General features: G+C 37.9%; 1 protein-coding gene and 1 non-coding gene across 2 annotated transcripts; both read left to right on the top strand.

Annotated features, from left to right (window-relative positions):
- The first annotated feature begins 1,708 nt into the window (after positions 1 to 1,708).
- LOC136256283 (spliceosome-associated protein CWC27 homolog) lies at positions 1,709 to 14,119 on the top strand. The gene is made up of 15 exons (XM_066049201.1): positions 1,709 to 1,824; positions 2,359 to 2,494; positions 2,798 to 2,839; positions 2,890 to 2,921; positions 3,020 to 3,163; positions 3,311 to 3,412; positions 4,248 to 4,348; positions 5,250 to 5,319; positions 7,681 to 7,760; positions 8,362 to 8,392; positions 8,625 to 8,791; positions 10,523 to 10,626; positions 13,228 to 13,319; positions 13,385 to 13,530; positions 13,648 to 14,119. Exons 1-15 carry the CDS (start codon positions 1,783 to 1,785, stop codon positions 13,817 to 13,819), a joined length of 1,461 nt encoding a protein of 486 aa, XP_065905273.1. The 5' UTR covers positions 1,709 to 1,782; the 3' UTR covers positions 13,820 to 14,119.
- On the top strand, positions 12,830 to 12,901 carry Trnam-cau (transfer RNA methionine (anticodon CAU)). The gene has a single exon. It is a non-coding gene; the product is annotated as a tRNA-Met (tRNA).
- Positions 14,120 to 21,961: the final 7,842 nt, after the last annotated feature.

The raw sequence follows: 21,961 nt of genomic DNA on the forward strand, positions 1-21,961 counted from the left end.
ATCAGTGCCAAGTAACAATTACAAAGGAGTTGTGATAATTGCTTAAATATTATAAGATCAATGTTAGATAGATACGGGATACATGGAACCATTGCATTGGGGAATAGTTCTGGGTAGGAATGAATTACTGAAAATTGTATATGATGAGCTTGGGTAGATAGATTTGGGACAAGTACTAGTGATTTACTATCTTGTACAATAGGATGAGGCATGCTTGTTTTCTACGTTCTTGAAGAGATGGCCAGTTTAATTCATTTTAAGATATAAACTTGTCAAAAACCAATTGCAATAAGTTTATCAAACTGATAGCCATATGTAGACAAGTGGAAAATTATGGAAATTTGGACCAATTTTTTGACATTTACAGATAAGTTATTCTATCATACAGTACTAAAGGTGTGGCCCATGAAAAACATCACCCAAAACCAGTTTCCCTAATGATGAGGCAGTATTGGTTAAGCCCAAACAAGCCTTCAGATCGACCTAAAACGCTTTCAACAAGTTGATATGATACAACTGTAAAGAAATTATTAAATGGAATTTTCTAGAGACTGACCATAGATACAGTATACTTTCCAACTTTATACTTTGAAAAGTATACTGTATCCAAGTTATGCATGGGATCCTTATCAACTTGAGATGGTCCAGCATAGAGCTGCTCGTTTCGTGACAGGAAAACTGTGGAGAAGAGATAGCAACACTAACATCTTAACAACATTAAATTGGCCAACACTTCAAGAACGTCGCAGAGAGGCAAGGCTACTTTTACCGTATAAAATACTACACAATTTACTAACTATACCTAGCTGTTACCTTCCAACAAGATCATCTGTATCAGGACCCACTTTTCACACAATTTTAAACTTGTACCTTATCAACCCAGAATCGACTTATATAAGTACTCCCAAGTGAGCTCGCAAGTGAGTACTCCTTCCTTCCAAGAACTGTACCCGAACGGAATAGACTGTGTGGTGACACTGTTGAAACTAACTGTGTAGCATTATTTAAACACTAATCATGTAATTAACTGTATTTGATTGTAATTGTACTACACATCAGCATTATACCCCTGGAGGATCCTGCTGAATTAATAATATCTCAAACCGAGTGAGTGCTATTATTATTATTATTATTTGTTTTTACTGTGCAGAAATCACAAATGATTATAATGCACAGATATAATGCACAGATATAATTACTTAAGTTGTTACAAAAATTATCCAGGGAAGGGGAATTAATTATGTAGGGGGGAAGGGGGTTCCAAAGTTTAATTGCAGAGGGGGAAAAGGAAAATTTATACGAGTCAATGTTTGTCGTCAGTTGCCTGTAGTATCCTTTTCTTAATCGCGAATCATTAGGGGTAAAGTACTATTTGGGGATATCAATAAAATCATTAATAATTTTATACATCATTATAAGTTTAGCTCTCTCTCTTCTTTGTTGTAAAGGGGGTAAGTTAAGTGTGCTTAGCATGTTAGTAACACTAGAGTAACTTGAAAACTCATTTAGGCAAAATCTGGCCGCTCTTCTCTGTACTGCTTCAATTCTATTAATATTATTTAAGGTATGGTAACCTTAGCAAGTTGAACGTAAGATAAGTACTATGGTATTATCTCGTTATTATCCATTATCGACATCAAGGGTGCACCGCAAGGGCGGCAAACGGATCACACCCAGCACAGCGCGGGACCCTGCAGTTCATACTCTATCTCGTACTCCATTCATTGCGCGTGAAAACTTTGTATTGTGGGTTTATATTAAATTGGTATTTAAAATCTAAACATGAGCAGCATATACATCAACGAGCCGCTTACAAATGGAAAGGTTAGTTAATGTACTAGTATGTTAAGTGTTAGGACTAGCTGAACGCTGATTTTAAAGCCCTACAAAACCTGCAATATCGAGACCGAAGTATTATGCACCTATCAATGTTAAGCCCCACTACCCCCCTCCCGGGCTTACTAAGGGATTAGTGGGGGATTTTCGCCGATTTGATCAGAAATTAGTGGGGCATTTGACCGTTCGAAATTTTAGGCGTTTGCTTTAGCTTGCGAGCTATGAAAATTAATCTGTTTCCTAAAGTTTATTCCAGCGATACTACGTGGAGATTTGACCACTAGTTGTTCCCCAGTGGGTGGAGAATTTGATTTTTCAAAAAGTCAAATCCCCACCATTTCCCCCACTACGCCCGGGAGGGGGGAGGTGGGGGATAACATTGATAGGTGCATTAAACCGTAATAAAATCGTTAAACTACCATTAACTGCCATATTCACAGTACTATATAACACAGTTCTCTTGCATTTTTTTCACAACGATAATATGCACACTGCTGCTATAATGTGGTCTCACTTTTACAGGTCTTACTGGTCACTAGTCTGGGGGACATTGATGTAGAGCTGTGGTCGAAGGAGGCACCATTAGCATGTAGGAACTTTGTACAGTTGTGTATGGAAGGATACTATAATGGAACCATCTTCCATCGGATCATTAAAGGTATATACCTGTAGTCAATGGGATGTAACTCATTGTGTGTGATCTGTGCATAACCACAGTCAGAAGTCTTGGCCTGACAAATTATCACATTGCTCTGACGTTGACTAGTGACTATAGTATTTCGTAGTGTTTGACCTGCAACTTCATGTTGTGATTAACATAGAGTTGTCTCCTTTTAGAAACTAAGTGCACAAGACTGACCAATATTTTGCAGTTGGTGGCAGTTTTTTGTGTGTCTTTTTTATTTGTAACTCAGTTTATATCACATGTACCAAGGATGATGTGTGAAATATTGTTTTGTAGACTTCATAGCTCAGGGTGGTGACCCCTCGGGTACTGGACAAGGTCAGTTACATTTGATTGTGGGAGTGAGTTAACACTAGTGTTCTGTATAGGTGGAGAGTCTGCCTTTGGAAAACCTTTTAAGGTAAGACACACAACATTATCTGTTTTACTCCTCAGACTTTACAGTACAATCAGTCACCACAAGCAGGTGGTTGCTAAGGTTGTTGCGTTTCCTTCTAGGATGAATTTCATCAGCGTCTACGGTTTGTGCGTCGAGGACTGGTTGCCATGGCAAATGGTGGACCAAACGACAATGCATCACAGTTCTTTTTTACTCTGGGGAGGTGTGATGAATTGAATAAGAAGAACACCATATTTGGAAAGGTATGTACTCACACAACACATTCACATGTCCATGAACAGTTGTATTACCACTGTACAACCTTGTTAACAAGATCTATGGGGCCAGTATTGGACTAAGCCTTTGATCTCAATAATGAGGTGGTCCTATTTTATTGCATTTCCCCTCAGGTCACTGGAAACACAGTCTTCAACATGATCCGGCTTAATGAGATATTGACAGATAAAGATGACAGGCCAATTGGGGATCCACCAAAGATCATCAAAACTGAGGTAATGGCACGAGTGCTATTATCGGGATCATAATAGCATTGTGTTTATAGTCACATGTGGTGTATGCCAGTGTAGTACAGTAGGACCCTAACAGAGGAAGTACGACACACTCATGTGAGCTGATAGGATTTTATAGACCAGTTAAAAGCTACTTGAAAGGAATATCAATAAATCCTTAATCCCAGATTTAGTTTAAAAGTTGATTTCATTTTGATAGTACAAAGTGTCATGCCTCCTCTCAGTCCTCTGGTACTCCAATACTACATGTGGCCGTTCTATTAAAGTATTTTACATCACATATTGTACAAAATGGCTCGTTTGTTAGAGTGCTTAATGAATTTTGGTCAATAGAGGATATGCGCGTATTATTATTTGAGCAAAAAAGGCATGACCAAGAGTTTTCGATGGTGAATGACTATCGTGAATCCCATACAAAGGTATGGGTAGTAAATGCAGCTGGGACTATAACTTGCCACATGAACTACGGATGGGGCTCCTCCTTCCAGTTGTTCTTGTTTTACATGTAAAGTAATCTATCGCTGTGAAGATACTCTCATAACTGGTCTACTTTTTCATGATTTGCACTTTCCATGCATACCTACAATATATTCGTTCACTGTCGTGATATAAGAAAACATCACGTTTCTATTAGAATGTTTTTGGTTGTAAAGTTAGTGCATGTCCTCTATTATTTGTAGCAACTTATGGTGAAGTGCATGTTGTAGTGGTACATGTGTGTTTGTATTGTATATGTTTACATCCAGTAAGGGAAATATCTACATCTGCTTTACACATGATTGTGATAGGTTTGAGTTTTGGTTAACTTTTTCTACAGATAATATCCAACCCATTTAATGACATTGTCCCCCGAGAGATCAAACAGAAGGTGAAAACACAGAAAGAGAAGAAACCAAAGAGCCAGTCAAAAGCCACCAAGTGAGTCATTTCACCTTATAAGGCAATTGTCATACACACAGACATCAACAGTTCGTAGAGTTGTGAAACTGGACAGAATAATCAGTTACTGAGCAGATCATAACTGGTTAACTGACATATCATATTGCTACACCTAGCACGTAAACTATGTACCCTTAAAATTCTGTAGTACAGTTTATCAGATTGTCCTTATAGCGACCACACTGATAGGATTATGTACCTATAGCAGAATCCTACTACAAGTGTGATATCAATGTTAAAGCACAAGAAAAGTACTAAAATGTATGTTTATGATGAATATCTTAGAGATCTGTTATGCAAAAATCTGATAACTGAAACAATCGGTTTACCCAGTATGGTTTCACAGCACTACACAGAAGTAGTGTAATGTTGAGCAAAGCAACGTTATGTTCAGTAGTTATTCTTTGTAAGAGTTCTCTCTGATATGTATTTATACTCTGGTTGTGTCAAGCATCATCATTATCTTGTGATCTCAAAAAAAACGTTGAAGCAATTCCTAATATTCTGAAGGACGGTTTGTATATCCACACCATTGTGTGTTCAAGGCCCATTACAAGCCTACTCACTACAACATGCTGCTTAGCTGTTAAGCAAGCTTTATCACATTGTGTTGGGAAAATGGAGTACTTTATTTAACCTGCATGCTGTGTCATGTGGTGTATTAAGTTTGATATTTCACAAGAGAAGACTTTCAGCTTTCTGTATAACCCGTTTATCAGTACAATAATATATTAACACCTTATCGCACATGCATCTGCAACAGCTATTGTAATTTTCCTATACTATCATGAAATTTTCCTTATACGTTGTATGTACTTAATTTACTTACATAACTCCTGACTGCTCTATTAGAAATTTTAACTTGTTCTGCTTCCTTTAGAAACTTTTCATTGCTATCATTTGGAGAAGAAGCAGTTGAAGATGAAGAAGAGATCACCAAAGCTAGTAGTGTAAGTGTGTGCGTGTGTTTGTGTGTGTGCGTGCATGTGTGTGTGCGTGCGTGTGTGTGTGTGCGTGCGTGTGTGTGCATGTGTGTGCGAGTGTGAGTAAGGGCCACCTCATTTATGAGTAGAGGTGAACCGATCTACCCTTCTGATAACTAAGTCTAACTCCATGTCTTCAAGCATACTGAGCTCACTCTATCATTTCTCTTCTTCATGTCAGAGGAATAGACTAGAAAACTCTTTTCTGTTGGCTACGTTACAAGAAACCATACAACCACACACTGTACTATTCATGAAGTGAAACTTTCAACCTTCTAGAAAGCAATGAATAGTGCTACACATGAAGTAAGACACTTGGATACTGTGCTACATCAGCTTACAAGACAAATTATTCTGGGCTTATGTCTTGGTAGGAGATTGTAGTGCCTTATTGTCTGTGTTGTGTAATTGAGGCCACACCACAATTAGCACTTGTAACAATACTTTGGCCAATATTCAGCTTACAATTGCCTAATAAAAGTTTGAGACACTGAGTAAAATCCTATCAGCTACCTATAGCCTAGAAAATTTAATAGACTGTACATGAACAACATGATGATATAGTTGATGTCAGATCGGCACAATATCGGTAGATCGGTAATAAATTTGTTAGATCAGAATGGTTCAGAAATGCTGAATTGGTACATCTCTATTTATAAGGCTAGTGGCCACACACTGCAGGTAAAACTAACCTCAATAAAGAGGCTGCTGAGCAGGCAGTCAAGGTATCTATGCAAAAGTTGCTGCTCCTAGTACCTACCAAAAGCTGTGTGGCACTATTAACGAGATGTCAATGTGCTTGAAATTTTTCTTGTGAGACCTACCCCAGGAGGATTTGCCTGTACAAGAAGACTCTAATGCCTGAGTTGTGTGCAATACTGGTTCACTGGGTGGCAATGGCTGTGTTTCACACGGTTACTATATGTGTGTTGCTAACCTCTGTGATTATTTACAGCTTAGTGTGTGTCGGTAACATACAGGAGTTGACCAAGGAATACAATTGAAAATCTGTCCATTACGTATGTGACTGTTCTATTAGAGTATTTGATGATAGTGGGAGAATTTGTTACTTTCTTTCACTATCAAACATGTCTCCCATCTCATCTGTTTGGTTGTGTCAGAAGTGTCATCATTGTGTGTTTATGTAGTAATTTCAATTAGTGTTAGCCTTGCCAACTTGAGACCAGCCTATATTTACTGCCACAGTGTAATAATATAATAAATGATTAATTCAAAAATGAAGTATGGTCCAGGAAAAGGAAGTAGTGTAACAAGAGATGATGGTACATGTAGCTATGAGGGAAAATATTGTAGCGATGTGGGAAAAATCCCTAAATTGACATGTTTTCACCATCTTTTTATTGCCAAAGTAACTACATTGCACAGCTACAATCATCTCTTGTTTCACTGCTTTTTATCACTGCAACCCTACTTCATATATCTTTATTGCACGAATTTTTTTTTTTTGCTAGAGAATACGTACATAACTAAAATACACTGTGACTGTTGTATTAGAGCATCTTGTACTTGTTACAGTACTATACAGTAGTTTAAGGGGGGGTATGGTGCAATATGTTGACATAGCTAAGTTGTTGGAGGCGTGACATCAGCACAAGGTAAGGGGCATGTTCTGATCGTTAACACCTGGAGCATAGCTACTACCTGGATACTACAGTCCGTTAAGCACCTCAAGTAGTTACTAAACAGTCTACCATTTTTGAGGTTGCTCTCTGTCAGAGGTAAAAGTGACCTATTAGGACCAAAATATTTGCCATATTATCCATACATGTTATTATGTTAGTGAGCGACGGTATTTGTATGAGGGAGTGTTTAAAGTAGTTTTGACCTCTTTATGATATAGACAAGCAGTTATGTAATACAACAACCTTTCTAGCAAATATTGTGATAGCTGGTAGACTATCAGTTACACCATAATGGTCATGAGTGTTCATAAAATGAGATTGTTGATGTTTTTATGCAGAACTTTTGTTAAAATGTGACCGGGCTTGCAATATAGGGCATGTGGGCACAAACTACACCCCGTCACATAACAATTCATATCTCAATACTGGGACAGAATATTTTCATTTTGTAACTTGTATATTGCAAAGCCAACTACATTTTTAAGAAGTGCTGAACATTTCATGACCACAGAGTGATGGTTATGGCACATCAAAGTTTGAAAAAGTATGCAATTTTTATGTGTTCACATGCCCTATTATTGTAGGCCTGGTCACAAATATGTAATAATAGTTATTGTCAATGTCACATAGCCAAGGGTCTGTTATGTCATACAGCAGTATGTCACTCACTCAATCCTGTTCACAGTCACTGAAGATCAAGAGCAGTCATGATGTACTGACCGCTGACCCCAAGTTGAGCTCTCAACCTGCCATTGAGGACGAGGAGTGAGTAGTAATGTTTGTAGTGTCTAAATTTTGCAGATATAAACTTTGCAGTTCTTAATTTTGTATGTGCAGTAGGGATGTACAATGTACCTTCTGGAAATGTAGATAAATTCTTATCCTCAAGCATGTCACGATCTCTATTATGATTTACTCTACAATGACTACTTGTTACTGTATTATAAAATACAAATGCAGTGTAAACACAGATGGCCCTTGAAATACATCCCTTAGTAGTTGTCCATTAGGAAAATCTGTGTTCTTCATGTTGTAAACCAAACCCTATTTCTTGGGATTGACCTTTGGGAAATTTCTATTCTCTAATCAATAAGCACCCTCTTGTCTGCTAGTCTTGTTTTGAAGGACACCTTGATGATCTGGACACTTGTCCATAGTCCCATTTGTATTACAGTACTATGGGGACCTCTGTAGTAAAGGGTAATTCACATACTCCAATAATAACTATTGGTGGTACTGTCAAGCAATGTACAACAGGTGGTAAGGTCACCATATTTGGGTATCCGGTGAAGTTTATCTCCTGTTGTCAACATGTTGACGGATATTCCCTACTGTGTAACCTGATCCATATCATGTTCCTCCACAGGATAATGGAGAACAGGCTGGAGAGGGGTGAGGTATGTTGTCATGGTGATTAGTGTAGTGGTTACAAGTTGCTGCTATGGTGTGTATATTGTACAGTTCATCGCTAGCTACAGTAAATATGAAGTCACTTTTTGGGATACACATGCTAAGCAAGCCTATGCTAGTTTCAAAAACTATTAAGAGTATGAACTTGTTATACTGCAATATTTTCTGAGACAAGTCCCGACACAAGTCCTCACTTTCATTACTAACCTTACCACACAGGCTAACATTGTGGAGAAGGAACAAGGTGACAGTCAATTTGATGCTGAGATGGCTAACAAAGTGAGGGACAAGCTGAAGAGATCCAATGATGACAGAGAACCCACTGAGGGAAAAGCAGATGATTCGGTTGAAGATATTTTCTCATATAATAGATCAAAGAAACGAAAGTTAGTGTCTCCTTTTGTGTAGTGTGTAACAGTGTGTGTCTCCATTTGTGTAGTGTGTAATCGTGTGCGTCTCCTTTTGTATACTGTGTAACAGTGTGTGTCTCCTTTTGTGTAGTATGTAACAGTGTGTATCTCCTTTGTGTAGTGTGTAACAGTGTGTGTCTCCTTTTGTGTAGTGTGTAATCGTGTGCGTCTCCTTTTGTGTAGTGTGTAACAGTGTGTGTCTCCTTTTGTGTAGTGTGTAACAGTGTGCGTCTCCTTTGTGTAGTGTGTAACAGTGTGTGTCTCCTTTTGTGTAGTGTGTAATCGTGTGCGTCTCCTTTTGTGTACTGTGTAACAGTGTGTGTCTCCATTTGTGTAGTGTGTAATCGTGTGCGTCTCCTTTTGTATACTGTGTAACAGTGTGTGTCTCCTTTTGTGTAGTATGTAACAGTGTGCGTCTCCTTTGTGTAGTGTGTAACAGTGTGTGTCTCCCTTTGTGTAGTGTGTAACAGTGTGTGTCTCCTTTTGTGTAGTGTGTAATCGTGTGCGTCTCCTTTTGTGTACTGTGTAACAGTGTGTGTCTCCTTTTGCGTAGTGTGTAACAGTGTGTGTCTCCCTTTGTGTAGTGTGTAATAGTGTGTGTCTCCTTTTGTGTTGTGTAATAATGTGGCATTGTGTGAACTACATTAAATCTCTCTATAATGGACACATTAGGACCAAGACAGTAAAGAGGTTGTCCTTTCATTAGACCACATCCTTTGTCCTTATTGTGTACAATGTATATATATGTGTGTGTGTGATTTAGAATGCTATTTTGCCCATGCACCAAAATCTCTACCATCTCATAAAAAAACGTTTAATCACTTGGAGAAAAGACTTTGTATTATGGCTAGCATAGACTAGAAGTTTGATGTTCGTCATAGTATACCATTGCTAGATCCACCATGAAACCCGAGGCACGATTGTTGTCTTCACAGAAATATCAATTTTACTATCTGATTAGATACAAATTTTGCTATTAAATTTCGTGCTCCACACAAAGGACCTGATGAAACTTGCTACATGGTTAGATCTTATCTAGACTTGTTGTAGTTTAAAAGTACGCACAGCAAACAGACACACACACACTACACACATACACTACACACACACACACACACACACACACACACACACACACACACACACACACACACACACACACACACACACACACACACACACACACACACATACAACACACCCACACACACCGCACACTTGTACAGGTGGACATACCCATACACACATAAGTACACTGGTAAACATTAATTCATACAGTACAGTAGTACTGTGTATTAGGGATCATGGACAGTACTGTCACATGAAATATATAAACCAACCTCACATGACCTTCATGGTGCCATGGCAGTATTGGCTAGGTATAATCAAGATCAAAGAGCTAAAAGTGCCTTCAGTACAACCAGAAATGCTTTCAGGGGCAAAATTTTTGTTATATATACGTATATATACACACATTTTTTTATTTATTCAGTGGAATTTCCTACTTCCTGACTAACTGTCTGCCTGCCTGATGTCTCAGGCAACCGTAACTTGATAACGGTTAAGGCTCCAGGCTTGATTTTTGTTTCAGTGCTGAACTCTTATCAGGCCAACAGGTTTACCTCAGTACGTACTTTGTCCTAATACTGTAATATTATACACTCACCACAGTCACTTTGTTAACACACCTTCTCAACATACGTGTAGGAAGGAACTCCAGAAGGAATCGGTGCGGTTGAAAAAAGAAATGTTGGAGGCTAAACGTAGAAGAGAAGAGGAACTGAGAGGAAAACAAATAGAGGCAGAAGACAGTGAGCTATGTGTTGATTGTCTCTGTCAACTAAACACCAGCTGCCATCACCCTACGAATAACTCTCCACATGATGACTTAGTAATGGTCCAGTGTGTGGCAGCTGTAGTGTATGGTGTGGGTATGACAGTGAAGTGGTAACCACTATGTGTCATCACCCTATGAATAACTCTCCACATGATAACTTAGTAATGGTCCAGTGTGTGGCAGCTGTAGTGGCAGCTGTAGTGTATGGTGTGGGTATGACAGTGAAGTGGTAACCACTATGTGTCAACAAGTCTCCCTGTAAACAGTTTTTGTTTTCTAAAGTTTTGAACATAATGTTTCACCCTCACTATTTGCCTACTGTTTTTGTCACTTCACTATTAAGTAAATACACTGCAATCATAGATAATAGACACCCCATACTGGATTGGAAACTTCTAAGCGCCACCTAATCTATCCACACTTCTCGTCCCTTATACTGTACACCGTACCGGGGGTAGATTTTATGAACACATCTTTTGTGTACTGGTTAATGGTAAATGTATCACTATGGAATAGCCTATTCATAGTGGGTGTACTGATGTGTCTTAACTAGAAGTTTGACAAGCGTGAAAGGTTGATACGAGAGGCGGGAATTGTGAACTTGACAAGGGAGCGAATATACCATGAAACACATATCAGTACACGTATTGTTAGTAAATAATAAGCATCAGCCTTAAACTAGACTTGTTCACCCTGCCGTTTTCACAAACATGTGCAAATGCCTTTTATACTGAAAGTGTCTATACCAGTAGTAGGCCAATCACTACCCAAGAAACAATCTACTAAACTTACTAGTTAAAGCAACTGAGCTGTATCCAGACAGTAAAATAGAATCTTTGAATGAAAGAGAGTGTTTCAAAACTTCAGGCGCAAAACACAAGCAGTTTTGTATGGGCACTATATGTGTGTTTCCAATCCAGGTAGGGTCTATTATCTATGCTGGAACCTGTTAATGTGGACACTTGAGGACACCTACATAATCCAGACACTTAGTTAAGGTCCCAAAGTATCCCTTAGAACACAAACTAACCTATTTAATTCCATGTGGTGTGTCTCTTAGACTTGAACATCTATATTAGAGTCTCGGACTAATTCTTTTTTCCCTACAATTAAGTATAAGGTAGTTGTTATGTGAGAGTACACTCTGGCATGTTAATCAATATCAAATGGTACAGTAGTACCGTTTAAGAAGGGATCCAGGTGAAACTTTTGCGTGCCGCCCAAAATTCTGCCTTCAAAAATTTTACGCGACGAAAATCACCTTTGCGGAATAGTACTTGTCCATATAATACATCATACAGCATTAAATATAACAAACACTTACAGGTGGCTGGATATAGAATTTTTTTAAAAAATCTCTAAAACTCGAATTTTAGTCTCACTGCCAGCCTCACTGCCAGCCTCACTGCCAGCCTCACTGCCTGACCACAGTCGCAAGGCTAAAGGCCAAACGAAGCAATGCACAGTCACCATTTTACACCTCAACAACAAACTCACCAGTGGGATGTACCTTTTGGGGTTCTGACGAGTGTAGGCCCTCTGCGCCTTGTCTTTTCTTTTATCTTCAATCAGGCTGTTTTCATCCAAAGAAACCATATCGAGGCATTAATTTTCCATCTCAACACTTTCTTTCAGCAGCGTATTTAGACGCCACAGAATTATTTCAGAGCTGGATTTCAGAAGTGCTTCAGTCCCGGCTCTACTATAAGAGGTATACTAGCTAGATGTCTGCAACTTCACGATTGGGATCTCGTTCGCGATAGGTTTGCAATCATGTCCACCAAATAAAGACCTAATAGCGAAAGTGTACAGAAACCACACCTCTTAACAATCTAGTTAACAATAAACAAGATCACCTCACTCCTTATTGGTCTAGCTAGCTGCACACTCCTTGGCTGACTCGAGATATACTCTAATACAACGGTCATGTATGTAAGGGACCAGAACATTTATTATCCAATGAATATTGTGTACTTTACCAGATAACAGTTAGGGGATGATTTCATGGCAAATCGTGTTATCAGCTGACCATGAATATTGCTACACCAATTCAATGACTTGTTTGTTTGCTCTTTCTGTGGCATTCCTCTAGTGGGTATATTGTGTGGGGCTGTTTAATGTGATGTACAGTACACTATGTGGTTATATACAATGAATATAGGATTTGTGGTCAGCTGAGCAGAGTGGCGCAGTGGGAGCGTGCTGGGCCCATAACCCAGAGGTCGGTGGATCGAAACCATCCTCTGCTACACTTCAACTTTTCTTTTCTTTTTAAAAATTATGTCTCCAAGCATTTTATGCTTTTACTAGGCTTGTCAGGATTGTACGTGATAATTGTGGGCCATACAGCTAAAAATTGTCAAGTAAGCATGTGGGGGAAGGTTCTGTTATAAACATGGGAATATCTGCAGTCTGTATGTTATGGTATAGCTAATGAATATTTGAATGTTATGAGTCTTAAAAGCATGTAGAAATTTGATCTGCAGTTTTCACATATGTCTGCACATACGTACCTGGCCATGTATACATGTGCTGTACAGTTCAGTGTGTATGGTATTTCATTGTTTAATAACAGGATCAAAATTACCAACTGCTGTACAAGAGTTCAAGGCTGAACAAGACTACTATCGTGATGTTAAGCTAAAGGGAACAGTGAGAGAAGAAGCGGTGAGAAAATTGCCACCCATAAAATAGAAGGAACTACAAGAAGTATACAAACATTTATATTTTAGACAATGAAACTCTTGGCAGACTTCAAAGCCAGAGTGATGACAGCTAAAGTCAAGAAGGCGGCAGTGGAAGAAGGAGAAGAATTACCACCAGAACCTTCAGAAAGAGAAGCACCAGCACCAGCGGCCATTAATAAAGATGAAGAATGGTAAAGACCATGCTGTAATACATATATTAACAAGTAACTGCAAGTTAACTGGGTTTCTAGGAGTGGGGGGGAAATCTTTTTTCTTACACTTGTATGTTTAAAATGTTTCTATTACAGGATGAGTCACAGGTTAACATTTGAAGATGACCGGATTGTGCGAGCTAAAGATGTAAATGCGATGGCCAGTGAAGACTCTTACGACATATTTGACCCACGTAACCCCATCAATATGAGACGTAGAGAAGAACAGACAGTACCCACTAAAAAGAAACACACTAAACCAAAATAATCTTTCTGTATGTATTTATGTAATGTATTAGTAGATAATCTGTTCGTACACTAAACGGAGAGTATACGGAGGTGTTAATTTTGTCACATTCCAAAGACTCACTCAACCTATCCTACATGTTCCGCACATGTCAACATCTGCAATAATAGAGAACTTGTTATCACTTCATGTACGTAGTAGTTGTTATCATTTTTAACATTTTCTCATAGTCACTTTTTAAAAAATCATATCAAAGCGTCAATCAAAACAATCATCTGTATGTTTCAACTTTACCACATGTGAATGTATTAAATTAGGTTGTCTTAAACTGTTATAGACTTGCTCCATTTTGTTGTTTAAAAAAACCCGCTTTATGTGATAACACAAATGAAAACATCAATTCATGCACACAACAAAATTATGTCATGTGTTTGTACAAAGGTCTCAAGTGACAGTCAATATAGAAGTATGGAAGATGGAGACCCTGATACCTCATCTGACTGACAACAACAGTGAGGCTTATGGTGGGTAGCCACAGTAGAGGGACATCATGTGGAAAGAGGTCGTACACCAAGGCCCATTCCTTTAGTAGAGTGGGAAAAGGCTGCGCTTCTGTTATTAGACACCAGGTGCAACAGGGACTTTTGCACCACTTATAATAGGTTTGGGATTTAATGGTAGTAGAAACAAATAAATACACAGAAATAGGCTAGCACCGACAACAGGATTTGAGTTAGAATGAAAAGATAAGTCTGCTGATACTCATGGGAGTACTATGGTGCAAGTCCTTCGTTGATGGGCCATATTTATTTGAGCAGATCTGGAGGTTTTTTACTTGGCTGATTACAATCAGAACGGACAAACTATTCAAAGTTCAACAATTCTTAGCCATTATAGTGACTCCGTTTTCAACCCACTAGACTGCAGAAGTACAATAGCCTGTTCATGGGCTCAAGTACAAGATGTATTATAATCAATGTGTTCTTTTGTTAAGGATATCACAGTGCTGACACAGCCAGGTAGTTACAGTACAATTAGTGATACTATATGGGATCCTACTGGTTCCCACATGCCCACCTAGCAGCAAACTGTTGTACAGTCTCTAAGGCAGAGATGTCAAGAGCAGTGTGTGAACTCCACATTGATGGGACAATAGTCTCACTAAGAAATTGTAAGCTACAGAATGGCAACTTCCCATGAACTATGAAACAGATAGACTTAGCATAAACAATTTTACTATCAAACCGTGATTGGATATGGGCTCCAAGGTATAATAATTATTATATTCTATAGTCTGTAAATAATTGATGCCCTTCAAGTTCAGTCATCAATTGCAAGTCTAGTAGGACCATTAAGCAAAGTCCTACATCCATCTAAGATTTTTTCCTGTAGTCTGTAAATGTAGTGTCACTGAGAACAAACACTTTGATACCCCATTTAGTTGGTTTGTTATTCATGTGCTGTTTTTGAATGTAAATTGTCTTCGTCAATTGTTTTTACAGGTTGATGTAAGGTGTACTATTATTGACTGTTTGGTGCTGGTTCTCTTTTTAAAATAATAATTACATTGTTGTAGAATAAATAATTATATCAATTGATGTTCTACTTCATCATCTTGTGTGTACATGTGTATTTTGTTTGTTGTTTTTGTACTATTGTTATGTTTTGCCTGTGCAATTATGTTTTGTCTCTGAACTATGTTTTGTACTTGTATGTTGACGGAAACACCCTTGTACAGGCTATACCATTTGGTGCCACTCTGTCATTTTGACAATATCCAGAATAGAGCAATGGTCAAAGCTGAGCCAATATCATCATACCATAGTTAGTGCTACCGCCATATATATGAAGCTTATACTATGACATGCATACTCAACTTTGTAGATAAACATGTCTGACTCTGACATCATACTACTATGTCAGGTGCATGTATAAGCGCACTTGTGTATAACCTATCTAGTATAGCGGCGTAGCCCCCAAAATTGGAAATATTGTGCATTTTTTAATAAAACAATGAAACTTTCTACATAAATAGTATTTCTCATGACATGCATTTTTAGATATAGTGCCATCACTGAGTTGACTTGGTGACCTTTATGGCCATTTTTTGTTCAGAAAATTGATCATCTTTGTCTTTAACTCCCTGAGGCATTAATTAACTTGTTAAAACATGGTACCAAAATAAAGAAGTACTATTTATGTGGAAAGTTTCATGGTTTTATGAAAAAGTGCGCGATTTTTGGTTGTGCCACTATACTATTCATAAAATTTAAAAGACTGACTGGTGGTCAGTGAAGAAACGATCCAGCCAGACAACTTATATACCACCTGTTGATTATAATATACTGCATGGTATGATTTTAAGCATAAAGTGTCTTAAGTATTACATGGGCAGAATAATAATACAGCAAATTGCATGTCACAAAAAATTGCAGGGGCATACCCAGGGGGGGTTTCAGGAAACCCTTTTAGATTTTACAAACTACTTGAAACATTAAGAAATTGAAACTTCAGTTTTCCAGAATCTGGAATCTAGCATGGTCCAGGACATAATTATTGTGAACTGTTAAGTAAATTGCAATAGTTTCTCACTTATGATTTTGGTGACAGATCAAGATACTCTAATAAAGCAGTCAGGTAATATAAACTACTCTAATATAACAGTCACTTAGCTGTAGTTGAAACCCCTTCTCAAAATTTCTGTGTACACTCCTGAATTCACATATTATTCTAATAAAACAGTAAGTAACTTTAATAGAGAAGTCAGATACCAGTATTGCTGATCCCTGTTCAGTTTTGCCCACACACGTGCGTGCTTCAATTGAAGTGACATAAAACTTTCAATTTTCACCTCATGGATTTACTACTCTTCATGTAATTTTCTTTATACAAATAACTAGTGAGTTTGTAGCTCAATTAAGGTTTTTAGCCATAATGAATAATGAATAATAGCTGCCTTTCCACACACACTATTTGAAATGGTAATAAATGAATCAACTTGGTTTGGCATTAATTTGTATTAAATTTTTTGACATTGCACTGTACATAATTTTTAACATGATAACAAGTAGCTATATATATATGCAAGTTTTCAAAATACAAGAATAGAGATTGCTGAAACAAACAAGTCAAACGAGTCAGCATGTTAAACCATTCTAGAATTATATATATATGTCAATCCCATTAACACTTGGAATTGTTACACACATATTTCTATTTGGACTCAGTGGTATGGTTGATTCCACTTTTAAATGATATTTAGCTACTTACCTTGGAGGTATTTGCAAGTGCAAGTACCAACTGACAACACCAAGTACCTTAGCTACTTCACATTATGTAATGTATATACACCATAAGTCAACTCATCCATGATCAATTTATAATTATTTATTTATTTCTGTAGTTCATGGTACTCAGTGACAAGTTTAATGCAATAATGGATAACTCATGGTGAAGTGAATACAAGAATTACTAGAAGTCATTGAAGTGCAAACCAGTTCAGCAGCTAGCCAAGTAGTCTTCTTTGCTCTACTATGGCTTGAGAAGAAGTCTAGATAATCGTTTTCTCAGAAACACTTCTATAAATACTCTAATAAAACAGTCACAACAAACTGTTAACCTGATTGATCTACTAGAGCATATATAATATTGACTGTTCTATGATAGACTATCAACATTACTTGGTATTTCATTCTTTAGTCACTATAACTTTATAAAAGTTTATTATTTTACCATTTGTTTGTATGTATGCTGACCTTCCCAACTTGTGAGCCAGTGAGCCACCTCCGGCTACAATTGCAATAACTATGTACTGGTGACATCTTTTAGACCAGACATTGTCATCCACAGTACCATTACTTCCAGTATAACATTATTTTGAGCTGACATGTATAAACGTCACTACTCACAGGCTAAGTCTCATTAACAAAATAAGGTAGAGTACCAGCAGCAGAACTTGATTGGCTCAACAATAATATTTTCTGTTAAGGACACTTCTATTTTATTTGTCAGGATTTATCAATATCAAATGGCATCAGTAAGACAAATTTTAGATAATTCCTCAAAAGTTTGTATCACAGTATCCCAAAAGATATTAATGGAGTTGGACTGCAGGGGGTGGCACAACTTAGAATTTACTGAATTCTTTATTGTTTACTTGTAGTTATGGCATACATTTTTGTATTACCTTTCCACCTTTGTCATATCAATGCTTTTGAGACAGTCTTTGTGTCACAAGTTGGTTTTCAACAACAATCTTTTCCAGTTTTCCTTGGGTTGTGTTTTCAAAGAGAAACTTACAGCATAGAAGAATGACTTTGCCTGTGTTACTATCATTGGATGGCTGCAGATTCGAGGCTGCCCAGGTCCAGTAGCTAATGGATATTTCTCCTTTATATCTTTAAACAAGCTGTAGGACCAGGTGTCCTACAGACCTTTAGCACTTGTGCTGTAAAGCCTTAATGAATGCTAAAATACTACACTTGCAAAATAATATTTTCCTGTAAAATAGGCTAGTACAAACAGATGTCATTTTATCAGGCACACATGATAATAGCCAGTGCCTGCAGCCTTTATACATTGGCTAATACTGATACTGATAATTGGTGCAGTCCTACTCCGTGGATATGGTACATACTATGATCCTATCTGATATAAACTAAGTAGCTATATTATAGAAAAGCTAAAAGTGAGTATATACACAAATTTCTTATTGTTAATTATTGCTTGCTATATTATTACATCTAACTATACGTGTATATAGTTCTTATCCATTCCTAACTTTATAGAACTTATATCCATGGAGTCTGTATAGAGATCAGTGTGTGACAATTCCAAATAGGCTTTCTACTATTTTATTTGACATGCTCAATCCTAGTTATAGCATGATTAACATGCATGCTGACTTTTGTTAATTTTTTCAGCAATCTCTATTCTTGAATTTTAATGAACATGCTAGCTTGGTTGCGTACTTTTTGTGAATCCATTAATTATGGATAATGATAAAACAGTTATATGGTGCTTGTTGTTACACAGTACTATAAACATGTTCATTATGTAGCTGCTGTTCATAATCAGTATATTCAGTTGAATTTTTGACTATATTATCATTACCACTATTCAGTCAAGCTGAAGTTGCCAAACACTAGCTGGTGTGTTGTCTATTATACACTTTATAGCCTTGATCTATAATAGCTAATGCTAAAATGCATGATCACAGTAAGTTAAGCAGCGCTAGGCAGTGGTAATTAAGTAGCATTGTTGTTCTGACATGAAGTAATATACTGAAGTTAAAATTATAGGGCTTCCACATAGCTATTATAGATAACTTATTAACCCACATCACATATGTGACTGTCTCTGGGAAAACCGGTCTTATCGCCCATTTAAAAGTATCGAGAAACGTCGGTTTTAAATATTCTGTGTGTTGTAGCTGGCCAATGGTGGTAGCTACGCATGGCAAATTTTCACACGTTTCACAACAATTTCTTACCTTCCTGATCATCCACTGAAGAAGTAGCCAACAGCTAAGTTTCCCGCCATTTTAGATAGTTTTTAAACCGAGGTTGTCTGTATCAGGCGGGAAAGATGGTGTTCAAAAATTGAAAAGAGACGTGCTGGGATGAATTAGGCCAAGTTATAGGCCATTCAGGGCTCAGAACTGGCTAAAATGAAAGGAAATTTACAGCACAGGTCATTGTCCAACACCACAGAGCTGTACAGCCACACACAGCCATCTCCTGGTTGGCCAGGGCTCCATCAAGACCCCAGACCACTCGTACAACTCGCCACTGTGCTCTAGAAAAGCAGCCAGCAAAAGCAGACCACTTTACTCTGGTGGACGACTGTGGCAGTGAAACTTGATAGTGCATTCATTAAGCTTTGTGTTTGCGCGAAAAAATCTAATTTCCTGTCTTGGGCGATAAGAACGGTTTTCGTAGATCCAGTCACATATATTCATATGGGTTGCATTGCCATGACTACTGCTTTGTTACTTAGATCAGTGGCTACTCAATGGCAAGGTGAACCAACAACAACTAAAATAGCTTCAAATTGGATCCAATTTTATCATTGCAATTTGCAATTGCACATATAAATAGGTCATGGACATGACACAGGAAGGAAGGCTATGCAGTTTATTATCCTGTAAAGGGAACAAAATTAATTTTCATGTAAATTAGTGAGAAAAAATAATAAAATGAACATAATAGTATCAGGGCCGCCCACAGGGGGGGGGGGGGGGGGGGGGCAACTGGGGAATTTTGCCCCGGGCCCCAGCCTGAAAGGGGCCCCAGGAGGCCTCATGAAGGGCCCCCTGAATACCTGTTTAAAAGATCGATATACTCTAATAGAGCAGTCAGATCTAAATACTCTAATAGAGCAGTCACAGTATTCTTCAGGGGAGCAGTGTAGCAAGCTTATATATAAGGAGATATGGTTGGTGATGGGTAGTTATTGTCATTGCCAGCAGGTTGTGACTTTTTTTTTTTTTGTGGTCTTCACCTTACAACTTGGGTGAAGGGCCCCACTTTAACTCTTTGCCCTGGGCCCCTTAATTTCTCTGGGCGGCCCTGAATAGCATACAGTGTATTTCACTACTTTTATATTGACTCCATATTTACTAATAAATCTATACTTCTTCCAAATTAACTTCTGAGGCTTCTTTTGTAGGTGGGAGAGCTTTATAAGGTAAGTGCTAAGTGTTCCATTTTAAAAACTAAAGATAGGCGATCTCTATTATTGGGAGCTTAAGGAGCATGATACTGGTGGTTTCAACCACTGCCTAATTATTTTAAAACTCAAGTTCATATAGGGCAGTCAATCCACCCCTCAATGGTTTGAATTGTTGTATTATTATTATTTTATTATTATTATTTGGGGGAAAAGGGCAGACAGCAAAGCTGATTAAGCACAAACAATCACAAATTATTAGTGCTGTTCAATCAAGTTTGAAAATATAGCTGGAGTGTTCAGTTCAATTAGGTGCGGTGGCAGTGAATTCCATTCCCGGATGGTTCTTGGAAAGTAGCTTGTCATGTAGGTGGTGGTGTTTGTTGGTGGTACAATCAAGTGAAACGGATGATGATGTCTAGTGTGTCTGGTGGTGAAATGAATGTATTCTGGTAAAGATAAACCAATTCCTCCATGCATTATTTGATAGAACAAATTAAGCCTCTGTTGTTTCCTTCTCTTCACTAGGGGTAACCAGTTGAGCTGTTCCAGCATAGCACTAACACTACTGTGATAACTATAGTCAGATAGAATCCATCTAGCTGCACGCCTCTGAACCTTTTCTAAGATTGATATCTGAGTCTGATAGTATGGGTCCCAGACAACGCTTGCATACTCCATTACTGGTCGAGCCATAAGTAGATAAGCAGATGCCTTGACATGTGATGAACACTTACTAAGATGATGTTTAAGGAAGTTCAACATCCTTGTAGCCTTGTTAGCAACGTTTGTAACATGGGTGGACCATGAGAGGTGGTCATTTAGCATAACTCTGAGGTATAAATGATTATGTGATAGAGATAAAATGGATCCATGAAGGGAATAATCTGCAATCATAGGATTCTGGGACCTTGTACATCTCATAACAGTGCATTTACTAAGATTGAACCTCATCTGCCAAGTGACTGCCCATTGGGACAGAGTGTCTAAATCCTGTTGAAGTAGGATAGAATCTTGTTCTGTATTAATAGCACGATACAATAAACAGTAATCTGCAAAAAGTCTTAGCTGAGATGAAGAAATATTTTCTGTAATGTCATTGATATAAATCAAGAACATCAGCGGACCCAACACTGTACCCTGAGGTACTCCAGATGACACAGGGACATAGTCAGATGATTCTCCATCCAGTAAAACTCGTTGTTTACGCAAGCTGTTTATGATACCAGCTTTTACAAGGAAACCATAAATGAGTCAAAGTACTTGTGCATTATTCTTAACCTTAAAGAGTCTAAACAGATCTTCAATATTGTAACAATAAACTCAGTAACCATACAATTTGTAAGTTATCTCTGCTGCAGGGGACTGCATATTAACTGCTAACACCTATTGCTGTCTCTATGAGGACCTGTGGCTGCAAAGACATTTCACAATAGTTAAAATGCAGCTATATCCTAAGTGTTATCCTCTTTTGTGCACTGTGGCACTTATGAG

This window comes from Dysidea avara, chromosome 5, assembly GCF_963678975.1.
Source record: "Dysidea avara chromosome 5, odDysAvar1.4, whole genome shotgun sequence".
NCBI lineage: Eukaryota > Metazoa > Porifera > Demospongiae > Dictyoceratida > Dysideidae > Dysidea > Dysidea avara.